Source organism: Papio anubis, chromosome 6, assembly GCF_008728515.1.
Source record: "Papio anubis isolate 15944 chromosome 6, Panubis1.0, whole genome shotgun sequence".
NCBI lineage: Eukaryota > Metazoa > Chordata > Mammalia > Primates > Cercopithecidae > Papio > Papio anubis.
In genome coordinates this window covers 71,316,877-71,341,293 of record NC_044981.1, presented here as the reverse complement: position 1 = coordinate 71,341,293, position 24,417 = coordinate 71,316,877, and the positions used below count along the sequence as shown (strand labels likewise).

At 38.7% G+C, this 24,417-nt stretch overlaps 1 protein-coding gene across 1 annotated transcript in view; it reads left to right on the top strand.

Moving 5' to 3' along the window:
• IMPG1 (interphotoreceptor matrix proteoglycan 1) overlaps positions 1-24,417 on the top strand; it is a 146,533-nt gene that overhangs the window by 64,319 nt on the left and 57,797 nt on the right. The window contains exons 9-12 of the mRNA XM_003897823.3: positions 938-958; positions 2,729-2,976; positions 4,311-4,387; positions 5,274-5,352. Coding sequence (XP_003897872.2) covers positions 938-958; positions 2,729-2,976; positions 4,311-4,387; positions 5,274-5,352 — 425 coding nt within the window. The remainder of the gene's footprint in view (positions 1-937; positions 959-2,728; positions 2,977-4,310; positions 4,388-5,273; positions 5,353-24,417) is intronic.

Genomic DNA, 24,417 nt, shown 5'->3' with positions numbered 1-24,417 from the left:
AGGGCAACAACGCCAATCCTATCACATGTGTAGAGTGTCTTTGGCAGCAACTACCATTTGAAATGCAAAAGGAGAAAGCTGGACATAGCTACTAAACTGAATTCACACATATGTCCAAAGGAGTCCAAAATGCTTTCATCAGTTTGATGAGTAAATGGTCTTTTTTCATGCACAAGCAGGTGGTAGCATGGAAAAATGAGCCAGGCTTGCGCTCAGGAAAGCCAGGGTTTCAACCCTGCAATTCCCATTTGACACCTCCTTCTATGTGCCTGTTCCCTTTTCTGTGAAGCTGGGATTACATTGCTGAAAAGATTAAATGAGAATGCATGTAAATGTTCTGGTACAGACCACTCACCCAGTGAACAAGTGTTAGTTGTTCTTGCAAGCTGTCCCATGGTGAATTGGACCAATCCCTCAAAGCTTACTGATTACAACAATTCAAAAAATAATCACTCAAGAAAACACCAGTTCCATGGTTTTGCCTCAGATAAATTATCTTCAAGAATAAACTAATCATTTAATGCCAGTAAGAACTGAGAAATCCATTTACAAAGTACTTTTTAAAAATGTTCCTGCACCAGCACCACCCAAAATGTAAAACATATAGGATAGATTTCCAGCCTCTTTAGGTGGAATATGAAGACATTAAGGAATTTAAGAAGAAGACCAATGTACAGATAATCTTTGAACTAAGGCTCAAATCCTAATCAGAAACATATAATGATGTTTACTTCCTTAGATTCATATCGTTCTCAAAGTTTCCATTCAAATTCTGATGGCAGTTTATATGTTTCCTTCAAAGCTCTGGGCAAACGTAAGAGACAATGGAAGGAAATTTTTTTTCTTTTGTATATAAAATAATTCATTGAATGTCTCAATACATGTCATTAAAATTTTTTCTCTTTTTCATGTTTCCATTGTGCATGATGAAATGAAGACCAAAGAAAGAAAAAGATGGGTAATTTGGACTTTTTTTATGTTTTGAAATATAGTACATTTCCCCCTCCCCCAAATTTATATACTGATTTTTCACAAATAATTTTTACGTATAATGTCTGGGATAAGCCCATTACTTTTTGATGGTTTCTTATTTGAATGGAAGTAATTGAACAATTACCCAGTAAAAGAGTTAAAGGAAAAAAACTCTCTAATCAAAGTCACTATGTGGTATATAGGTATACATTTCCTTGGTCAACTGAACAGGATTTTATCATACTCAAGGTATAGTCAGAAAATAAAAACACATTTCTGTGCTGCAAGCATACTTTATTTCTTAAATGCCATTTGTATTGGGCAGTTGTCTATCTGAAAGCACACATATACGTGGAATCAACCGAAGTCTGGGATAAAACAGAGAAACTAATTTGCTCCTTTCCAAGGTCAATGTGAACTGAGAAAAGAGCCCACTATACGTTGGAGAGCTCAGTAATAAGAATCCAACTTTGGCTCTGTAATTGACTAGTGAAATAACAAACAATAGACTCTAAATGATTGTATGGTCTGAAAAACCACCAAGAATACACATGATCAGTTTCTGTGGCCTTAAAACACTTCTACATCACTCTGTATAGATTTATGACATGAACTAAAGGTTAAACCTGATTCCTGAGGGGAGAGACATAAAGAATCCTGTTTCATTTTTGCATGCAAAAAAGCTTTGAGTTAATGAATAGGATAATAAATACAGCTACCTATGTACTGCTTATCTTTCTCTTTTCTCACACCTTCCTTTTAAGATGTTATTTTAAAAGCAGCTTGAGGGAAAAGAGTGTTATGTTTCAATTAAAGTTGTAATTTTTTATTTAAAAAATACTTCTTAGAAAAAAAGTAGGAAAGAAATAGCCTTAAGAACTGAACCTTTGACTTGGTTACTTGGTTACAACATATATATGGGTATATAGAAGGGTAATTTGGACTTTTTTACATACATATAGTGTGTGTATATATATATACATACTATTATCCTACTGCTGCTATATCTTACATTGCTATTTCATAGACCTTCCTAAAGGAGGCTATTTGTAGAAGAAAGGGTAATTCGTCCTTCTTCCTGATTGGCACGACATGACTTATAAGATCACAAAAAATAGTGGTCAATACCAGCAACTTTTGACAAAAAACACTTTTTCAAAAAGACCTAGGTGGGCACAGTGGCTGAGGCCTGTAACCCCAGCACTTTGGAAGGCCACAGCAGGCAGATCGCTTGAGCCATGAGTTTGAAACCAGTCTGGGCAACATGGCAAGACTCTGTCTCTACAAAAAACTTTAAAATTAGCCCACCTCCTTCCTGCATTCCCAGCTATGCTGGGGGATAAGGCAGAAGGATCACCTGAGCCCCAGGACTTCGAGGCTGCAGTGAGCCATGATCATGCCAATGCACTCCAGCCTGGGTAACAGAGTGAGACCCTGTCGGAAAAAACAAACAAACAAACAAACAAACAAAAACCTGAAGTAAAAGTCTATAGTCACTTGATTCAGTTAGTAATCCTTCTTTATGGTGGACTGAACTCCCTCCTGCCATTCTATTTTAGAACCAAAATATACGTTTGTTCTTTTTTCATATTTTAAGTTTCTGATAAATGTTGAAATGTTTTAGTGGGATATTCTCTCAGAGCCCATCAGGAAAGAGGTGGAAGCTATCCTGAAGCTTTGTAGCAATCTAGTGGCTCTCTTTACAAGGCATGTAACAACGGCTTTGGGTGGGGAATGTGTCTTCTGCTATCCACAGCTCAAGCTCCACAGAGATGCAACTTACAGCTATCTTTAAGAGACACAGTGCAGAAGCAAAAAGCCCTGCAAGTGACCTCCCGTCTTTTGATTCCAACAAAATTGAAAGTGAGGAAGTCTATCATGGAACCATGGAGGAGGACAAGCAACCAGAAATTTATCTCACAGCTACAGACCTCAAAAGGCTGATCAGCAAAGCACTAGAGGAAGAGCAATCTTTGGATGTGGGGACAATTCAGTTCACTGATGGTCAGTTAGTGATTGCTTAGTTCTGAGTTTATTCTCATTTTGACAGAGACTAAGAATGTGAATGTCTCATGGAAACTGTCATTTTAACTTGGGTCTTCTAAAGTCAATCATTACTGTGACGGGAACATGTATGGTATCATTTCTAGCTTTTCTCACTCCTTCCTGTGTCTCATTTGATGTCTTTGGTACCCACTTCTTACCAAGGGCAGTTCTAGGAGAATCCAAGTGTTTCAGTTCAGTTCCAAGTCAACTGTAGACAGCCAGTGCAACCAAGGCAGAGAAGAGAACCCACAGACAGTTCTGTTACCCTGGCACGATCTAAACAGATTCTCTCATCTAGTCAATTGGTCAGATCTCAGCAAGAAACAGATGGCACATTCAAATTAGTATAATTTGAGGAGAGTTTAATAAAGGGACCATTTGTAAAGGTTTGCCGGTACACAAAGAATTAGAAGAGTTCCCTGGGGCTAGAAGCAGCAAGCCTCATTACTATCTCCAGACTTGAAGTGTTGCCTAATGTTGTAAGCCATGCCAAAGACAGAGCACAAGGAACCATTGATATAGCCCGTATTATTCAACCTTCTGGGGCAGCAAGTAGCAGGGAGAGGAGGGAAAAGTGGATCTAAAGAAGTCAACAAGATCATCAGGCACACTCAAGATCCTCAGAGGGAAGTCTTCAGTAGGTTCAGTAAATGGCAAAGTAGATGGACACTGGAAATGCCATTTAGTACAACATGGCACAAAACTGTCATTTTCTGCCAGTTCTGTTTTCTGCCTAAGATAGGCACTCTTAACACTAGAAAATCTCATAAAGGTCTCTTAGGACAAGACGAAGGGCCAGGTAAATTCACAGGCAAGAAAAGGTCAACTTCAGAAGCTTCTCAGAGACAACCTGATACTCGGGGCTTCTCTCTTTTGAGCCCTCTGTGGCGTTCGAAGAATTAGGCTTTAGGCTGAAAGTTTGCCACAAATGATCGTTGGTTCCAGTGTTTATTCTAATCATTTTGTTTATTATCAGCTTAGTCATATTTTTATCCCCAATGGTCTAGATAGCCTGCTTGGTCCAAATCTATAGAATAAAACTGAACACCCTAAAAATCCACCTTAATAACTATTCTTATCACATAAACATGCAAGATGCACCCTTTGCATCTGTCCTTCAATATATCATTCAGATTAATGACCTTTTTTTCTATGCTGGTTTCTTAATGATTTGTCATACTACTCCTTAAGGGTTGGTTATTCTGCATATTTCAACCTGGACTGTTTTATTGCCCCAACCTCAAAAGAAAAAGGAAAGATACACTCAAATCTTGTGATTTTTTTACCCACAGAAATTACTGGATCACTGCCAGCCTTTGGTCCTGATACCCAATCAGAGCTGCCCACAACTTTTGCTGATATAACAGAGGTGAGTTTCTTGTCCTTTTGTTCTTTAAATAGGAACAAAGTCTCAAAACCTTCCATCAAAGAACAAATCAGCTTAGGAACTGAACAGAGCAAAATCCCCTTTGCAATGCTAATTATATTCTTTTCTGTTTTTTACAAGCAGCACTTGCTTAACCCACTTTCAGTATCTGTATTAATAAAATATAATACAACTTGCATTTCAAATATCTCAAAGTTCAAAGTTTCCTTCAATTTAGTTAGATTTTTGTTTCAATTAGAATCAGGATGGCCTCTGTTTTTAATGAAACAAACACATTTTCATGAACTGAAAAGAATAATTAAAGCAGAATGTGTTATTTAACTTTGACTTTCAGAAATATGTATAAACACGATCATACTTTATAAATTTGTTTTTATGTCATGTCTTAAGGATTTACCTATGTATTTATTTAAGGGGGTTTGATAAATGCAAATTAATGTCTTTAAAAGTAAATAATAAATTCAGTAATAATTTTTGTACTTAATTTAAACCTATGTTTATTTAATTTATACCAGAAGTTGTCACTGGTGTGCTCATAAATAGAAGTGCTGGATTAAGCTTTATTCCCTCCTAAAATGAAATAATTCATAACATGATTGACATAAATCAAAGTATCTTAGCTATTAGTTAAGTCTATTCAGGCAGATTCAGTTATCCAAGAAGCAATAGATCTTATTTTACCACTGTATCAATGGATATTACCCTTTTAGAACATATTTCTATATCAGAACCTTCCTCCATAGTGGATTCAAGTCAACTACAAAATAGTTTGCTTAAATTTAAAGGAAAATTTTAAAATATGGGTATAGCCCTTCTTATACACATATACATCCTTCTCAACATCTGTCTTGCAAAATTCATTCTTCAGGATGCTACTTTGAGTCCAGAACTTCCTCTTGTTGAACCCCAGCTTGAGATAGTGGACAGAGCAGAGCATGGTCTACCTGGTAAGTTTATTTTCACAAAGTCTATGTTAGATGACAACATACTCTTTGATGAATCCCATTTGATACTGGCCTCAAAGACCAGTGACAAAGCCATCCTCAACCGAGGAAAAGGTTCACTGCCACCTGCATTTCCAACAGAAAAGCAGTCCATCGAACTACCCTTTCTGCAGAGCAGGACATTCACAGCATCATCCCTTCAGCTCTAGTTCCCAGTCCCACAGCCAGCACTGGCAGCCCTTTTCTAATGAACTGGTGAAGGAGGCTGAAAGCAAAACAGCACCAACTGCTGCTCACACAGAACAACAATCTCCTCTGGGCTTGGAAACTGAGAGTCCATGAGGACAAGGTAGGTCCTAAGGCCCAAGTCCATGACAAGCGGCCATGTCAACAGTGGACTGGGCCTTTACAATCACTATATGTATTCCTGTGCCTCTTACATGCTGACTGTGGATACAGTCTGTTCTGCTACATGTGTTTCTTTAGCGTAAATTAGCACATGTGTAAGTAAGAAAGAATATCAGTAAACACTGAAGTCTTGGTGATTCACTTTTGAATCTCCAAGAAGGTTAATTTTGAGGCAATAGTATCAAACTTTTTCACAGTTAAAGAGAAATATTTAGCAACATGTGAAGACATTAGGGAAGAAAACGACCAAAAATCTTGCAGAGAGCCTTTTTTTAGTGCAAAAAGTAGCTGATTTAGTGGCTCCAAGAACTCCTATTATTTCCATTCTATAGAGCTCTGTGGTAAAATACAAGTAAAAAACACAAGCCCTAGGATACAAGGCTGATAAGAATGTACTGTGATTATAAATGCAAATGCCATTGGAGATTTGCTATGACTGGTATATTTAATAAGATTATTATTGTTTTAGTTAGAGGTCTCCACAAAATTCTACAAGTTTTGAGTGAACTACCTTAACTGCATTTTCCTCATAAACACTGTGCAATTATTATGCCATTTTACAGAATGCAAGGGAATACATATATGGCCTGATAGCAGAATTACTTATACAAATTGGATTTCATTTACATGATTATTGGTGAATAAATGTTAACTTGACACGGTTATTTATTGCTGCATTACAAACCATCCCTAAAGTTAGTGGCCTAAACCAATAATCATTTATTTTGCCAATAAATCTGAAATTTGGGCAGGGATCAGCAGGGACAGCTTTTCTCTGCTCCATGTTGTGTCAGCTGGAATATCTCAACTGGTGTTGAAGATCCATTTCCAAAACGGTTCACTCACTGGCTGGCATATCAGTGCTCACCCAGAGCTGTTGGCTGGAGGCCTCATTTCTTTTCTCCACAGGTCTCTCCACAGGGTTGCTTGGGTTTCGCCACAGAATGGTAGCTGAGTTCAGAGTGTCGGTGTTCTAATATCGTAAGGGCCTAAAAATAGCATCATTTCATCACATTCTAATTGCTAGGCAGCTGTAGAGCCCATCTAGATTCAAACAGAGGGGACATAGACCTTCTCTCTTGATGGGAGAAATATCGAAGAATTTATGCCATTTATAATTAACCACAATCCACATCAACCACTATTTTGGCATCCAAATTATTTTAAGAGTTGGTTGGACAAAACAAAACAAAACTTTTCGTGAAATGATTGATCTTAAGCACTCACTGAACACTTTTCTTTCATTCTATCATAAAGCTTCCTTATAAGATTAGCATTTCAGCTAGATTAATAAAAATAATAGTATATGATGAAAGCATTATCTTATTTTCAAATTGCTTTACTGTTTCCATTTTATTTTTACATTTCTTTTACTCATGAATATACCATAGAACACTTAAAGCTGGAAGAAATCTTAGAGATGATTTGGTTAAGCTTCTGTGTTTCACAAATGAGAAAACCAAGGCTAGAAATGTGAAGTGCCTTGTTCAAGGTCATATCATAGCTTGCGGCACAGCCAGGATCATTATTCAAGTTTTCTACATCTATTATACTATATTTGGCTTAAGTAGCTCCATCCTTTGCAAACAGTATAACCTCAAACTTGCTTTGCCCTCAAACCACAGCCTCTTCTCTATTTCACTACTCTGTCAATTTTTCTAGATTGTCTAGGCTTCTGAGTCTCTATTATGTCGCCTCCTAATCACCACAGGGTTTCACCTCTAACCACACAAAGCAGGGATGTAACTTTCACAAAAGTCACAGATGACTTCCTAATTGATCGATTTAGCAGTCTCATTTCCCTCTTCTTTTTATTTGACATTTCTGGCACGTGACTCTTGTTAACCACTCCGCTCTTGAAACTCCTACATCTGGGCTTCCACGAAGTGACTCCTTCTTGGTTCTTCTCATATACCCTGCCTACTACTCCTCCATATCCTGCAGTGTGGCTTATTATTAAATTTTTTAAATTTTGCTTATTAAACTCCTACATCATTTAAAAAAGATTTATAGTGATTTACAGACATGGATCAATACAAAAAGATTTTGTATTGATTTTATTTTAAAGAATGGAAAGAAAAATGGAAGAGAAAATAAAACAAAGATTACTCCTTTAGTGAAATGGAGGTGTTTGGGAACTAGATTGATGTGGTGATCACACAACACTGTGAATGTACCAAATGCCACAGAATCATTTACCTTAAAATAGTTAATTTTATGTGTTATAAGTTTCACCTCATTTATTAAAATAAGATAACTGTAGGAAAAATCATATACAAAATAAACATCATAGAGTTCTGTAGGTTTGCTTTAGGTGGTTCATGATTTGAGCTTCTTAACAGGCTGTGTAAAGAGGAAAATATAATCAGTCACCTAATATAGATCTGCATGCATACAGTATGGTAATTGCTTAGGAGAAAAATGTATCTGATGAATTCTCATAAGGACAGTCTGGGTTATAGTGCACCATGTCCTGTCCACGTGAACCTTCCTACTGTGTAAAACCAGTGTCAGGTGTTTCCTTTAAGGCCCCCCTGGACATGTTCAATGAATGCGAAAGCCCAGTTTATTACAGAACTTCCGGGAGGCACTAGGTGCTGACAGTCTGCCTTAATTCAAGAATTGATTTTGCATTATTTAGAGGAATAGCTGTGCTGTCTAACCTTCAGTCAATGCTCTATAAGTAAAAATTATATCTCATAATTGAGCTTTTGATTTGTATTGAGCAAGAAGAGTTATATTTGCTGACCTGGATCTAGAGTGCAAATATTCCATATTGACAAGAGCAGATCCATATGCTTTCATAATCAGCCCAAATGGGAGTAGAAATGACATATCTTAATGAAAATTGGAAACCCTAACTGGGAAGCATTGCTGATAAAAAGACAGTTATACATGGAAAATAGAAAACAAACAAACAAAAAAAGAAGTGGAGGGGCACTCTGGACAAGAACAAGGCTTCCCTCCCTCATAAAACAATTCTGGCTTTTTCCCAAGTACAGGTAAAATGAAAATTAGGGCTCCAAAATCCTGCACCAGAGTATCAGTGAGATAATTTTAGCCTGGAAAATTTTTGAGGTTAGTGTCACCAAACACCCACCAGGCCATTAAAATCTCAGTAAAGCACTCAAAGAAATCTTTCAGCTTCAGCAGTTTAACTTAGTAGTTAATTCTGAGATAAAGTACTTGCAAAATATGCATCTAGGACACTAAAAGAATTGGTATGTTGTATAGAATTGTGGGGTCTTCTATTGTTACTGTTTTTTGTTTTTTTTTTGTTTTTTTTTTTTTGAGACGGAGTCTCACTCTGTCGCCCAGGCTGGAGTGCAGTGGCCGGATCTCAGCTCACTACAAGGTCCGCCTCCCGGGTTCACACCATTCTCCTGCCTCAGGCTCCCGAGTAGCTGGGACTACAGGCGCCAGCCACCTCGCCCGGCTAGTTTTTTTTTAGTAGCTGATCCCAAGCCATTCTTTTCTGTAGAGCCAGTTATCTGTTAAGATCACTCCCATCGGCTGGGCGCAGCAGCTCATGCCTGTAATCCCAGCACTTTGGGAGGACGAGGCAGGCAGATCCCTTGAGGTCAGGAATTCGAGACCAGCCTGGCCAACGTGGTGAAACCCTGTCTCTACTAAAAATACAAAAATAAGTCAGGCATAGTACTGCATGCCTGTAATCTCAGCTATTCAGAAGACTGAGGCAGGAGAATTGCTTGAATCGGGAGGCAGAGGTTTCAGTGAACCAAGATCGCACCACTGCACTCCAGCCTGGGTGACAGAGCGAGACTTCGTCTCAAAAAGGTCACTCCTATTTCATAAAAATGAGTCAGCCACATATAGGAGAAACTTGATATTCTGTCCTTCACACAACATGTATCCAACTTGTTCAAAAATAGTATCAATTCACAGGGTAAAAAATTTTTTGTGGTTTGGTTTGGTTTAGACGTGTGTAGGCGACAATACATTTCTCTTTTAGCTCATTAGAATGATCATCTGGTCTATCAGGAGAGAAGTTCTTTAGTGTCCTCCCTCCCAAATTACAGACTTTCTCACTTGCAACACATTCCATTTACAGTAGAAACAAGTCTCTTAATAAATTGCAGTATTTTAAGTGAAGAAGCAAGCTTTAAGCAGAGCTACTGTACTATTGGGCATTGTTTTGTCTTTTATTGCCCATCTAGGTAATATGTTGAAATTAGCACACTTCCAACTTTTCTTTATCTCACCTCAGCCTTTGACTCTGTCAAAAGGAATCCATGACATGAGCTAAATTGAATGAACTCAATATAAAACCAAGCTGCTAATGTTCCATGTGGTCAGGGACAGCCATCTATCTCTATTCATTCCTATATTGGCAGTGTCCAGCCAGATGCTATATTAAAAATTAATATATGTTAAATGAATTAAAGCAGTGAATGAATGAATTTGTATTACAATATCTCCATGAAAGTCAGAGTTTATTGGAATAATCTAGTTGCCTTTTTAATCTGTCTAGTAAAAAAACTTAGAGCCAAATCAAAGTTCTAGAAGCAGTATTTGGCTATCATTTCTAGTCACACAACTCACCATTGCCAAAATTTGTCATTCATTGTCATGCTCTTGTGCTTTTACACAGTTATTTTTTCTTGTGCTTGTAATACTCTTCCATTCTTCCAGCTTAATGACTTCCAACTCATATTTTAGTTTCAGCTAACGTGCTACCTTCTCTGTGAAGTTTTCCCCAACCGCTCCCTGAAAAGGATTTATAATTACCATCTGTTCCCTGATTCCACAGCAAAAAGTCATCTAGACCTCCATCAAACATTTACCATACAGAATTGAAACTATTGCTATGCATGTCTGGAATTCCTCCAAGACTGAATTCCTGAAGTAAAAAGATATGCTCTTATTCCTTTTTTTAAAATTCCTGTGCTAAGCTCAGTGGCTGGCATATAATTGCAGTTTCATAACTATTTGTAACTGCTGTCGACCTTATTGGGCCTGTCAGTACTATCATCTCAGACAGGAAATGCCTGGAGGATACGTGCCTTCCCTGTGCTGGTACCCATGTAGTTCCAGCCTCACGTGTAGGGCAATGTCCCTTATTGGTAAACACTTTCATCAAAATGAGAGTGCTGAAGAACTTTAATCAGCTCCACCTCATGTGATGTACCAACTACCACATTGATTACATGTAGGTATGCAGGGAAAGAAATTTGCAATAAGCCTCTCTCCTAGCCCAAAAATGGACACTTCCGGACTCAATCAGGAAGGCTTGGCAAAGATGTTATTTAAATTGCTCCACTTTAGGATGAAAGGATAATAGTAAGACTTGAAAAGAGTTGTAAGAACAACTCAGCTGAACTGAGTTTAGGCAACAGTGGTCAATATTTTTGCCTGTTCTTTCCTACCAGGGAGCAAGATTTTCTTAACAGGAGTATATTGTTTATAAAAATTATTCTGAGTGGTCTACAAGAAAAATGTCATCCAAAGAAAAGAAGGAATGGCCATTCAACAAAACTTCCAATTGCACCCCATCCCTAGATACAATCTTTACAATGCCCAGGAAAAGATGAAAAGTAAATTGAAGTTCTTTCAACTCTCAAATTTGGTACTTCTAGATTTAGCCTAGAAATGTCAGGTGACTTAATACGTCCTTCAATATTTCAGTTTGGGAAATTCAGTACCCTGCCTCAAATGTTGGCAATTGCCAAGAAAATTGTTTTGACTTTCTGCCCTCTAGTGAACTGATATTATTCCATCTCCCTTCCTGAATCTGTTCCCTTCTTTCACCCCCTCTTCATTCTGGAGGTAGATATTTCTGAGTAGATCAACTTTATTGTGAGTTGAGTTGATAAGGACAGGAGGAAGCCATAGTGCAGCATCACCCAGTCACCAACCTCAAGTTATTACGTAGCTGTCCTGTCTTGACATGTCAGTCACATCCTTTGCTAGAAACTTCTCCCTAGCCAGTGCTATCTTGGTCATTCCCTGTTGCATCATGCTGTTAAGCCCTCATTCTCTCAAAGCCCTCTTCATGACCACCCTTTTTCCAGGCTGCTCCCAACTCCTTTTCCAAGTCACAGTCCAATTTTTATGAAGAGTAGTGATCTGTTTAATCTCTTTCCAACATTAAAGTGAACAGAGAGAAAACCAGCACACAGCAGCTCAGGCCAGGAGTAGAGGCTTGCACCATGCCACAGAGCTCTGCAGCCCCTCACAGACTACCTGGAAGCTGGCTTGGTTCTGTTTCCTTTCACACTCGCTAGCACTGAAACAATTAGGATAAACCTATTGAGCGCTATTCCCTGATCATCCCTCAGTAGTAAACAGCTCTAATGACAAAGAGAACAGCCCTGCTTGAATAAACTTTTAAATGCTTTTCAAAATTAAGCCATTGTGACTATTTTAACAAAAATCTTAAATCTTAAAAATATATCACTCAGTTATATGTGGAAAATTAAGAACTTTTTTGAGAAAGGTTACTGAAGGCTTAAGGAAGAAAGACCTAAATCCTCACTGTGATGGTATTTGGAAGGTAATTAGGTCAAAGGTAAGAGCCTTTGGGAGGTAATCAGGTCATGAGGGCCAAGCCCTTATAAGAAGAGACAAAAGAGGGATGATTTCTCTCTCCCTTTCTCTCTCTCTCTCTCTCCTGTCTCTTCCTTTCTCTCTCTCTGTCTCCCTTTCTCTCTCTCCCTTTCTGCCATGTGGGGATACAACTAGAGGACAGCTGCCTACAAACTAAGAAGAGTAATCTCTCTAGGCACTGGTTTTGCTGGTGCCTTGATCTTGGACTTCATGGCCTCCCGAGTTGTAAGAAATAAACGTCCATTGTTTGAGTCATCTGATCTATGGTATTCTTTTTTTTTTTTTTTTTTTTTTTTGGAGACGGAGTCTCGCTCTGTCCCCCAGGCTGGAGTGCAGTGGCCGGATCTCAGCTCACTGCAAGCTCCGCCTCCCGGGTTCACGCCATTCTCCTGCCTCAGCCTCCCGAGTAGCTGGGACTACAGGCGCCTGCCACCTCGCCCGGTTTTTTGTATTTTTAGTAGAGACGGGGTTTCACTGTGTTAGCCAGGATGGTCTCGATCTCCTGACCTCGTGATCCGCCCGTCTCGGCCTCCCAAAGTGCTGGGATTACAGGCTTGAGCCACCGCGCCCGGCCTGATCTATGGTATTCTTTATGACAGCTGTCAAAGATGCAATCCCAATTTAAATAACAATGCCCCTTACATATGTCTTAGATGTTTCCAAGGCCTAAATTTGGGGGTAAATTGAAATGTCATATTGAGAACTATCAACAACTAATAGTTGTTAATAACTAATTAAAAACACCAGAACTTCAACATTCACTATTCTTTGTTCAACAAGCACAAAGTCTGGCTCTAAAAGGAAGATTAAGTTCACAAGAGACCGCAGTGCACTTCCTTTATTCAAGACCTACACATATGAAATAGTGAACAATGTAAGATGTTATGTATAAAATATAAATACTACTTAAACTTTACGTAGACTAAACAGAGGCACATAATTATTTTAGTTCAGAAGAGAAGAAAAACATGAGAAGCAGAGATATCAAAGAAAGCACTCATGGAGCTTTACTTGGGTCGAGAAGGGTATAAAGGACTTTCGTGAAGAGAGAGGAGATGACCTTCCAAGTATAATAAGTTTCATAAGCAAAGCTGTAGAGATTGGAGTTTCAGGTAAGAATGCTGAGAAATAAGTAGGGAAGGATATGTATCAAGCAGGACCTTAAAAGTCAGAAAAAGGAGTTTGTTCTGGGTATTCAGAAAATGAGGGGAGTGATGAAAATGGGGCTTAGGGAAAGTTTGTCTGCCCACAGCTTGGTGGGTGAAAAGTAGGGAAGTGGAGGATTTTGTTCTGTATTTGGTGTGAAGCTTTGGGAGCATGGATGCAGAAGGAAGGAAGATGATACAAGAGATATTTTATTTAAAAAGTAAAATAAATCCGGGACTACTTTGGATAATGGTGGATGACGAAGGATAGGTCAAAGAGTCTGGATCACCATGAAATGAAACACCCCCATAGTCATCTATGTTATACATGAGACACCAAATTTCTTTTCATGCTGGAGTTGAAAATCTAATGGAACACAATGAGAGAGAGAGAGGGGAGGGAGGTTTATTTAAGGAGTTGACTCATATTCTTGTGGAGGCTGGCAAGTTCAAAATCTGCAAGCTAGGTGACAGGCTGGAAAACCAGGGAAAGTTGCACTTTGATGCAGTTCTTGTTGCAGTCGATGGTCCGAAGGCCATCTGCTGGCAGAATTCCCTTTTCCTCTGCAGACATCAGTCTTTTTTCTATCAAGGCCTTTAGCTAATTGGATGAGGCCCACTCACATTATGTAGGGTAATCTGCTTTAGTCAGAGTCCACTGATTTAAATGTTAATCTCATCTTTTAAAATACCTTCACAGAAACATCTACAATAATATCTGGGTACTGTGGCCTAGCCAAGTTGACACATCAAATTAATCATCACAGTATGTCTTGAATGAGCTCAGCATAGTTGGAAAAAAACAAGGAGCCTTATATGTTATGTCAGCACCATAGATGCAAAGACAGAACTAGAACAGACAAAATCAAGTCACAATTCAACAATCCATCTGGTGCAAAGAGAAAGTGGTTTGCTTGACAGGATGCATTTAATTATAATATAAAAGACGTGTTTGTCGTTAATGATAGTGGGTGTCCATTCCTGAGGAACTGGAAGGAGCTCGTAGCAGAAGAGAGGATAGGAAATATGTACTCAATAATGGAACGAGAATAGAGAGAAAGTTGTTCAGAAGGGGCTGGCGTAGGTTAGGTGGTCAAAGTGACATCTAACCAGTTCCACAATTTTCTATTCTCCCACTAATCACTTCTCAAGTGATCAAGACATGGTGTTTTCATAGCTACAAAGGTTTCTGTATCATATTCCCTTATCTGGACTCAAATGAGGTAACATCACAGTTAGGGTGGGAAGTCAGGTGTGTCTGCCTCTTTTGCCTTTCTTTTTTTTTTTTTTTTTTTTTTGAGATAGAGTCTTGCCCTGTCACCCAGGCTGGAGTGCAATGGTACAATCTTGGCTCACTGCAACCTCTGCCTCCCGGGTTCAAGCAATTCTCCTGCCTCAGCTTCTTGAGTAGCTGGGACTGCAGGCACGCGCCACCATGCCCAGCTATTTTTTTGTATTTTTAGTAGAAATGGGGTTTCACCGTGTTACCAGGGTAGTCTCGATCTCCTGACCTCATAATCTGCCCACCTCGGCCTCCCAAAGTGCTGGGATTACAGGCGTGAGCCACCATGCCTGGCCGCCCATTTTTACAGAAAGTGAGAAACACCCTTCATGTTAATAGTTTGAGGCCAGAGAATAACCAAGCGCAGACAAAGCCACCTGTGAGACTATGAGGAAGGAATGTCACCTTGGGTTCCATTGCAGGGAATTGCCTTAGTACAGGTATGCAATGTGATCAGCATTTTAATCAAAGAAGTAGTTCTTTTTTTTTTTTTTTTTTTTTTTTTTTTTTTTGAGACGGAGTCTCGCGCTGTCGCCCAGGCTGGAGTGCAGTGGCGCGATCTCGGCTCACTGCAAGCTCGGCTTCCTGGGTTCACGCCATTCTCCTGCCTCAGCCTCCTGAGTAGCTGGGACTACAGGCGCCCGCCACCGCGCCCGGCTAAAATGAAGTAGTTCTTGCATTGAGGGAAATGACATCTTCGAAGTCCTAAGGTAGAAATAAAAAGAATATATGTAATGGATTGGGGGGCATGGATAGACACTCCTGTGAATAATCTCCTTCAGTTTTTACATTTTAAGAAAATGAAACAGCATTTGTGAAGGTGTCAGTAGATTCCAAGTTGCGTGCAGTTGTCAGTTTATGGGAGGGGAGTCTACACAGCCAACTGAGCAACCTTCTGGAATTGTTATGCACTTCTGCCCAAAGTGACAGGTCACATCATCCATCTGACCTTAAATATGTAAAAGGCAGGAATGAGAGTGTGTGTGTGTGTGTGTGTGTGTAGAGGTGGGGTCTCCTAATGTTGCTCAGGCTGCTCCCAAACTCCTGGGCTCAAGCAATCCTCCTGCCTCAGCCTCCCAAAATGTGGGGATTATAGACATGAACCACCACAGCTGGCCTGGGAAAATGAGATTTCCATCTTTAAATAGGTCCCATTAATCTCAAAGGGAATTTAATATTTTGACTATTGAATAAACCAAACGATAAGAGGATTTTCAGCTTCTTCCTCTATTTTTCTTCCACGGCACTGAATGAGATAGAAAAATAACTCTTCTTTGCTAGTTGGCCCGTTCTCTGTATTGCCAGGTTAAGTAAAATCCTTGCCAGACAATGTGTTTGAGCAGGAGCTTTATGCTATTTGAAATGCTGGAACAAGTGCTAATCCACAGAATTTTAATAATATGCTTACTAAATATCATCCAAAGTCAGCGTTTCCAAAACTCGCCAAACTTCATTGATAGGGATGAAACAAATGAAAGAATTTTCAGAGAAGTAAATGAATACATCTATTTGTATTTGTAAGTTTGTTTATTTGCTTTGAATGACCATATGTTTATTGTTTTTTGGTTTATTTCATAAATCATATATATTTAAGGTAACAACATAATGCATTAATATACATATATAGTAAACTTATTACTACAGTCAAGCTAATTAACATTGTTTCTCTTCACATAGTTACCTGTTTTGGGTGTGTGCTAAGAACACAAGATCTACATATGTTTATTTTATTTTATTTTATTTTATTTTATTTTATTTTTGAGACCAAATCTCGCTGTGACACCCAGACTGGAGTGCAGTGGTGCAATCTCAGGTCACTACAGCCTCCACCTCATGGGTTCAAAAGATTCTCCTGCCTCAGCCTCCTTAGTAGCTGGGATTACAGGCACACACCACCACACCCAGCTCATTTTTGTATTTTTTGTAAAGACAGGGTTTCACCATGTTGGCCAGGCTGGTCTCAAACTCCTGACCTCAAGTGATCTGCCCACCTCAGCCTCCCAAAGTGCTGGGATTACAGGTGTGAGCCACCATGCCCAAACAAGATCTGCATATGCTTAGAGTTTAAGAAAATATATCTCTTTAGATCTTCAAACCAATCTTCACTCTATGGGATAGCAAGTTTGTCATTGATTTAAGGGCTTTTTATGAGAGTTTGCAATAATTTTGTCAGACTGTATATCTGGGACATTTTTGAATGATCTTTTAGTAAATTTCTTCAACTTGGAAGGCCAGAGTATCTCAAGGGTACTAAGCAAATTATGTGCCTCCCTTTTTGTTTTAAGCATCTTATGTGTGTTAAATTTAAATAAACGTAGTTGTACATGATGCTTTACAGTATTTGAGAAACAAAAATCAGCCAGGCACAGCGGCACATGTCTGTAATTACTACTTGGGGGGCTGAGGCAGGAATGCAGTGAGCTATGATTGTGCCATTGCACTCCAGCCTGGGCAACAGCATGAGACCTTGTTTCTAAAAAGGAAAAAAAAAATGCCAGAAACGTTACAGCTGAGAGAACTGGCAGTGGTAAGGAGAAAGAAGACCAGAGGAAGGAAAAGTGAGATAGAACAAAACTGAAATAGCTAAAAGGGCCTTTTAATGGTGGGAAATCTTTGTTTCAATCATTGGATGTGACAGAAGAGGGCTGAGCAAGGCTTAAGACCTTGGAGGTAGACCAGTAGTGATCGGTACTGAGCGAGACATCCATGGAAGACACAACCATCAATGCTGGGGACACAGTGGCTTCCTGGAAAGGAAACTGGAACTGCAACTTGGGCATTTCCCTGGGAGAACCGATTTAAACGAGTAATGTTTCATGAAGAACCTGAGGTGGGAAAGAGGACCTGCTAGTTCAGGGAAAGGAGGCAAGCAGAACTAGTTAAGGGAAGAGGGTTCATCTTTCAAGCTGGACAAAGCCAGACTGCTATTGTGCTGTGTACCTGTAATCTGCTAGCTTTCTTGTAAGTTTCACTCATGATTTCCACATTACTCTAAGGGGCTGAATATTTTCAGTGGTATCCCATAGAAATAAAAGTGAGAACACTTAAACAACAAGACTTGAGTGTCAGACTGAAGTTCAACGATCCTTCCCATCTTCCTGGGGGCAATGACAGAGGATGAAGAGTCATAGGAGGCCTTGGCTGAATTTCAGCTCAGGTGAATCTTTTCGCTGAACACCCCTCCCAGGGAGTTTTTGTCCTTCTTAGGGAAAGAGGAATTTAGGCCTCTCCAAAGAAACACAGGTAACTAGTATTGCAATACCTAGGACTTAACTGCCCTATTCAATATGGAAAATAGAACCTGCTGCTCGGCATGACTCAACTGTGAGTGCCCTTCATTCCAGGCTAAAAACAAAAGAAAAAACTGATTGTGAGAAAACTTTCCTGAGATGTAATTATAAGTTAAAAGTCTCATTTATGGTGCAATTTGATACATTGTTTCATTATGTATGAAAGGTACAAAATTCTCCTGTTTCATTAGAATCATCTGAGGTTTTGTTGGTTTGACTACCTGTTTTATTTGTTTTCTTTTTGCTTTTAAGTTTGCAGCCTTCACATGCAAACTAATGTATTTCTCATTTCATTTCTCCCCTAGGGAATCTCATTTTTTTCTCCTCATAGTTAACATATTCTGCTTCCTCCTATGCAGGCTGGGCAAGAGATCCAATTTGATACTTTATGCAGTTTATGGCAATATTCCAGTAATGATATATTTCAGCCTTCATTATTGATAACCACTTTGCTTGATAAGGACGAGTTATATTACCTGCATCATTCTCCTCTACGGCCATTTTCCCAATTTCAAATTTTTCTCACAAATTCATGCTCAGCAATAAAGTATCTTTCTGCAGATCCTCTTCCACATCTGAGCCTTCAGTGTCCTACACCAATTCAAAGCCAATTTGCCCATGATTTGATGGACTTGTTTTTCTCCCCTCAATCTTTATTGTAATAATTATTAAGATCTTCAGTCCATACTGGGATTTTTTTTTTCAATTCCTTAGAATCTTTTTTCATGAATTCCTACGAAGACTTGGCTGACTCTTTCTTATTCCTCTTCACCTAATCTCAATGCACCATGTGAGTAACACGCACCGCCCAAGTAGGGCTGGGATTAGAGTGCGGCGAGTGAGGCACTAGTGTCAGGTGCAACATTTAAAGGGAGCCAAAACCTCAGGAATCAAGATATTATGTAAATGTAATATTTCAAAAAATTAAAGTACCAAAGTACCAAAAAAAACCCATGGTACATAGCTCATCATTTACCATGATGAACACATGTCAAAATTGTAAATAAGGATTGGCTGTTGTTTGTTTTATTGTACTATTTTGTGACAGGAGCAGTCATTTCCAATCTGCCCATGGTTCCTGGCCTGTGAGGACCTTTCATCCCTCTTCAGGTGGATTTATAAGGGTTGACATGGGCACCAACAGATGAGGCAACGTGAGACTTCATATATTGTTATGTTTTCTTTTATTAACACATTAGCACTTTTATTAACTTTTTATTTTTGGTTCAAAATATGAGAGAATATTTTGATAAGTGCATAAAGAGGTGCACATTTTCCCTTTTGCCTCAGGATTCAGTATGGCTCAGCACAAACAGAACAAAGTCTCGCCAAAACCGGGTCCTATAAAGGAACTGCTCTCCAAGCTTTGTCCAGTCTGGAGCCAGATAATGGAATAGTAGGATTGAAATAGTCCATAAAACAACAGAAGCAATATACACAGAGTATTTATGAGGATAAGAAAAGGATTTGTTTTATATCACTAAAGCATTCTCTTAGGTCAGAAATTTATTAATTTTTTTCATGTATTAATTGAAATATAAATACTTTTTAGCAGGATTCTGCAATTGGCTTCTTTTTTTTTTCTTCCCTAATGACTCAGCCAATCTGTTTAAAGTTATGATCTCTGATCTGGCCCCACCTGGAAAATGCTGGCTACCTGTGTATATTCCCTAGCCAGGCAGTTCTGCCTCTCTCTGCCTCTTTAACCAGAAAAGGGACACCCTGGTTCTCTGCCTACTGCATCCTGTCTTCCAGGGCCAGCGTTTTAAAGTCCCTTTTTGGTGGGAAGGTTCTCTTCCTTGGTTGATCCATATCATTCAGAATCTAACCAGAAAAACAAAACCACTTCAGACATTAGGTTACCGTATTCTGGGCCAAAATCACAAATATCAGGAATTTCAAATGGCTCAAACTATTGTTTACAAAAAAATGAATTTATCTTTATTTGTTTATATTTAAATGACAAAATTGTATACATTTATTGTGTGTAACATTGCGTTAGGCTGTTCTTGCATTACTATAAAGAAATACCTGAAGTTGGGTGATTTATAAAGAAAAGAGATTAAATTGGCTCATTGTTCTGCAGGCTGTACAAACACGGCACCAACATCGGCTTGGCTTCTGGTGAGAGTCTCAGGAAGCTTGTAATCATGGTGGAAGGTGAGGTGGGAGCAAGTATGTCACATCGCAAGAGTGGGAGCAAGGGTAGGGGAAGGTGTCATGCTCTTTTAAACAACTAGATCTCACACGAACTACCAGAGCAAGAACTCAATCATAGCCAAGGGGATGGCACTAAGCCATTCATGAAGGATCTGCCCCCGCGATCCAAACACCTTCACCAGGCCCCAACTCCAACACTGGGGATTTACATTTCAACATAAGATTTGGAGGGGATAAATATCCAAACTATATCAAACATGATATTTTGAAATATGTACACATTCTGTAATACCTAAATCAAGCTAATTAGCATATGCATTATTTTGCATACTTATCATTTATTTGTAGTAAGAACACTCTCTACTTGTAGGAATTCAACTTTTTAAAAATTCCTCATACAGTGTAAGTGAGATCATATGGTATTTGTCTTTCTGTGCCTGGCTTATTTCCCTTAACATCATGTCCTTCAAGCTCATCCATGTTGTTACAAGTGATAGCATTTTCTTCTTTTTTAAGACTGAATAGTTTTTCATTGTGTGGACAATTTTGTTTATCCATCCACTTGTTAGTGGACACTTAGCTTGATCCCATATCTTGGCTTTTATTAATAATGCTGAAAAGAACATGGGAGTGCAAATATCTTTTCAAAATATTGATTGTATTTGCTTTGTATATATACTCACTAGTGGGATTGCTGAATAACAGAATAGCTCTATTTTTAATTTTTTGAGGAACGTCCATACTGCTTTACTTAATGGTTACACTAATTTAAATTCCCAAGAACAATGTGCAAATGTTCCCTTTTCTCCTCATCTCACCAGCACTTTTTATCCTTTGCCTTTTTGATAATAGCCATTCTAAGAGGTATGAGGTGATATATTGTTTTGGTTTTAATTTGCATTTCCCTGATGATTAATGACGTTGAGCAGTTCTTCATATACCTGTTGGCCATTCGTGTGTCTTCTTTTGAGCAGTAACTGTTTGTGTGCTTTGCCCATTTTTTAGTCAGGTTATTTGTTTTTTTGCCATTGAGTTGTTTCAGTTTCTTACATATTTTAAATATTAATTGCCTATCAGATGTACGGTTTAAAAATATTTTCTCCCATTTCTTAGGTTTCTCTTCACTCTGTTTCCTTTGCTGTGCTAAAGGTTTTTAGTTTGATGTGATCCTGTTTGTCTATTTTCACTTTTGCTGCCTGTGCTTTTAGAATTGTATCCAAAAAAATCATTGCCCAGACCATTGTCATGGAGATTTTTTCCCTTGTGTTCTTCTGGTAGATTTAGAGTTTCAGGTTTTATATTTAAGTCTTTAATCCATTTTGAGTTGATTTTTGTATATGGTGTGAGATGAGGGTCTAATTTCATTCTTCTGCAGGTGGATAGCCAGTTGTCCCAAAACCATTTATTGAAGAGACTGTCCTTTCCCCATTCTGTGTTCTTGGCAACCTTATCAAAAATCAATTGGCCTTAAATGTGTGCATTTTATTTCTGGATGCTCTATTCTATTCCACTGGTCTGTATGTCTGTTTTTATGCCAGTACCATGCTATTTTGATTACTATAGCACAAACACACACGTCATTGTACTTCAAAACTGTCCCTTTATTAGCTGCACTTAATTAAAATAGAAGGCTCTCTCCCTATATATTAATTCTAAAGTTGCTATAGGATTGCTTATTCATTATACTGCTTAGCATTTTATTGAAACTGATAGATTTGGGTGCACAAGGAGATATATCTCCTTGTGCACCCAAATCTATCAGTTTCAATAAAACACTAAACAGCATGATCATTTAAGGTAGTTCTCATTTAGTGCTGACATCTTCTTGATGTGGTTATCCACTTTAGCTGCCCTTGAATTGCAGCAATTTCACTCTTTCTTTTTACACTAACTCTTATCCATTTCCTTGTTTTCCTCTGCCCCAGGGACATTCTCTAGATGAATGGATGACTGACTAAATGGATGGAGGGATGGATAATAGCAGATGAGTGGATGTTAATGATAATGATGATGTCACTGGATTTTAAAGATGAGGGTGTTCCTCACCCTTTCTTTTGGTGACAGTGGAGACTATATAAAGTGCTATGGTTAATGCAGAATCATAGCTACAAAATGTGAACCTCCTCAATGTAACATTTTCTCTTCAAACCATAGTTAAAATATTACATTAAAAGTAAAAAGAGGTGATTTGCTCAGAAAAATAGTCATTATTTGGGCATTCTTTGTTGCAGGTGAGGAGAGTTGTTTGAATATATATATATAAATTTTTTTTGAGACAGAGTCTCGCTCTGTCACCCAGGCTGGAGTGCAGTGGCACTATCTCAGCTCACTGCAACCTCTGCCTCCTGGGTCAAGCAATTCTCCTACCTCAGCCTCCTGAGTAGCTGGGATTACAGGCGCATGCCACCATGCCAGGCTAATTTTTGCATTTTTAGTAGAGACAGGGTTTCACTATGCTGGCCAGACTGGTCTTGAGCTCCTGACCTTGTGATCCACCCGCCTTGGCCTCCCAAAGTGGAATATATTTTCTTAATTCAGATGGTAAATTACAGTCTGTTGCCTGAATTATTCAGATTTTCTTCTTAACGTTCACATGACCTTAGCATTCAGGCTTTGCAGAATGCTATAAATTCTTCCCCCACCACCACCTTCATCCTACAATATATCATATAAAGCTGAATTTTTAATGGCTTAATGTTAATATATGATTAGGCTATGATTTCTTCAAATTCAGTTTGTTTTCCTTAATCCTGAAAATTTCTCGAAATCTTCTGTAAAATAAAAGTGGAAGAAATATCATATTTTAAATACAATTGTCAATACCAAGGGTGTGAAATTAATCAGGCATGTAATGCACTAAAGGCAGCTCAAGTACCTTTTATAAATCACTTGAGGATGAGTAATATTTAGAAATTTGAGTTTGAAATAGCTCCTTCTGGAACTACTAAAGTGTCCCCCAAAAAGTTGATGCTTCTAAACTATCTTTAAAAAACAGAAATTTAGAATTAGTCTCTTGCATTCTTTCCTTCTTTGCACTCAACAATTCCCTCTAGCTGATAGAATGTGATGTGCTGTAGTAACATCTTCAAAACATGTACTTACAGAACCAACTTACAGAATGCTTTGAGGCAGGAAGCAATTATTTTAAGTGACTGAAATACAAATATCTTCTATTACTGTAACTTGGCAAAAGCACTAAAGACTATCTTACCAGTTCTTTTTTTATGAGGGATTTATATTCCATTAAGATCTAAACAAAGAAAGATGTTGACCAGCTCAGACTGACAACACCTGGAAATTCAAACATGATTTTTCACATGTATTTGCTTTTTAACAAGTTCTTCAGCTACACAGCAGAAAAAGTCATTTATTTTTCCCAAATGACACTCCCTGATATAAAATGCATTTTAAATGTCAAATGGAAGAACGCCTCTAAAGAAACTTCAATGTGATCACATTATAGATTTTTCACTCATCAGAGTTCAAAGCTACTGACTAAAGTTGAATTTTCTTCCCTTTAATTAAATTAACTCTAAAGCAGCATTTCCTCTTTATGGATTTTACTAGATTTTGGTATTAAGCATAGAATGTTTGTGCGGTTCTTCTTGACCTAAGACTTTACCAGCAGACTAGCTATAATGAAGAGACACCTGTGGATCATTAGGATGTAAGAGGCTTGAGGGCAGAAGGAAAATGCTGTATTATATCCTCCACAGGGGCAGATCAGGACCAGGGCTTCATCGCGGTGCTTCGTCATTAAATTTCCCCATGACAAATTGTGGAACCTTTCCTCTACCAGTGTTCTCTAACTCTTTCATGAATCAGAATCCCACTAAAGGCTTCTTAAAACACTGACTACTGGGCCTCACCTTCAGTCTTACTGACTTAGTAGGTCTGGGGTCGGAGCAAATTTGCATTTCCAACACACTCACAGGGTTCTCTAGAGGGACAGAACTAATAGGATATATGCATATATGAAAGGGAGTTTATTAAGGAGAATTGGCTCACATGATCACAAGGTGAAGTCCCACGACAGGCCATCCACAAGTTGAGGAGCAAGGAATCCAGTCCGAGTCTCCAAACCTCAAAACTAGGGAAACCAACAGTGCAGCCTTCAGTCTGTGGCCAAAGGCCTGAGAGCCACTGGTGTAAGTCCAAGAATCCAAAACCTGAAGAACTTGGAGTCTGATGTTCAAAGGTGGGAAGCACCCAGTAC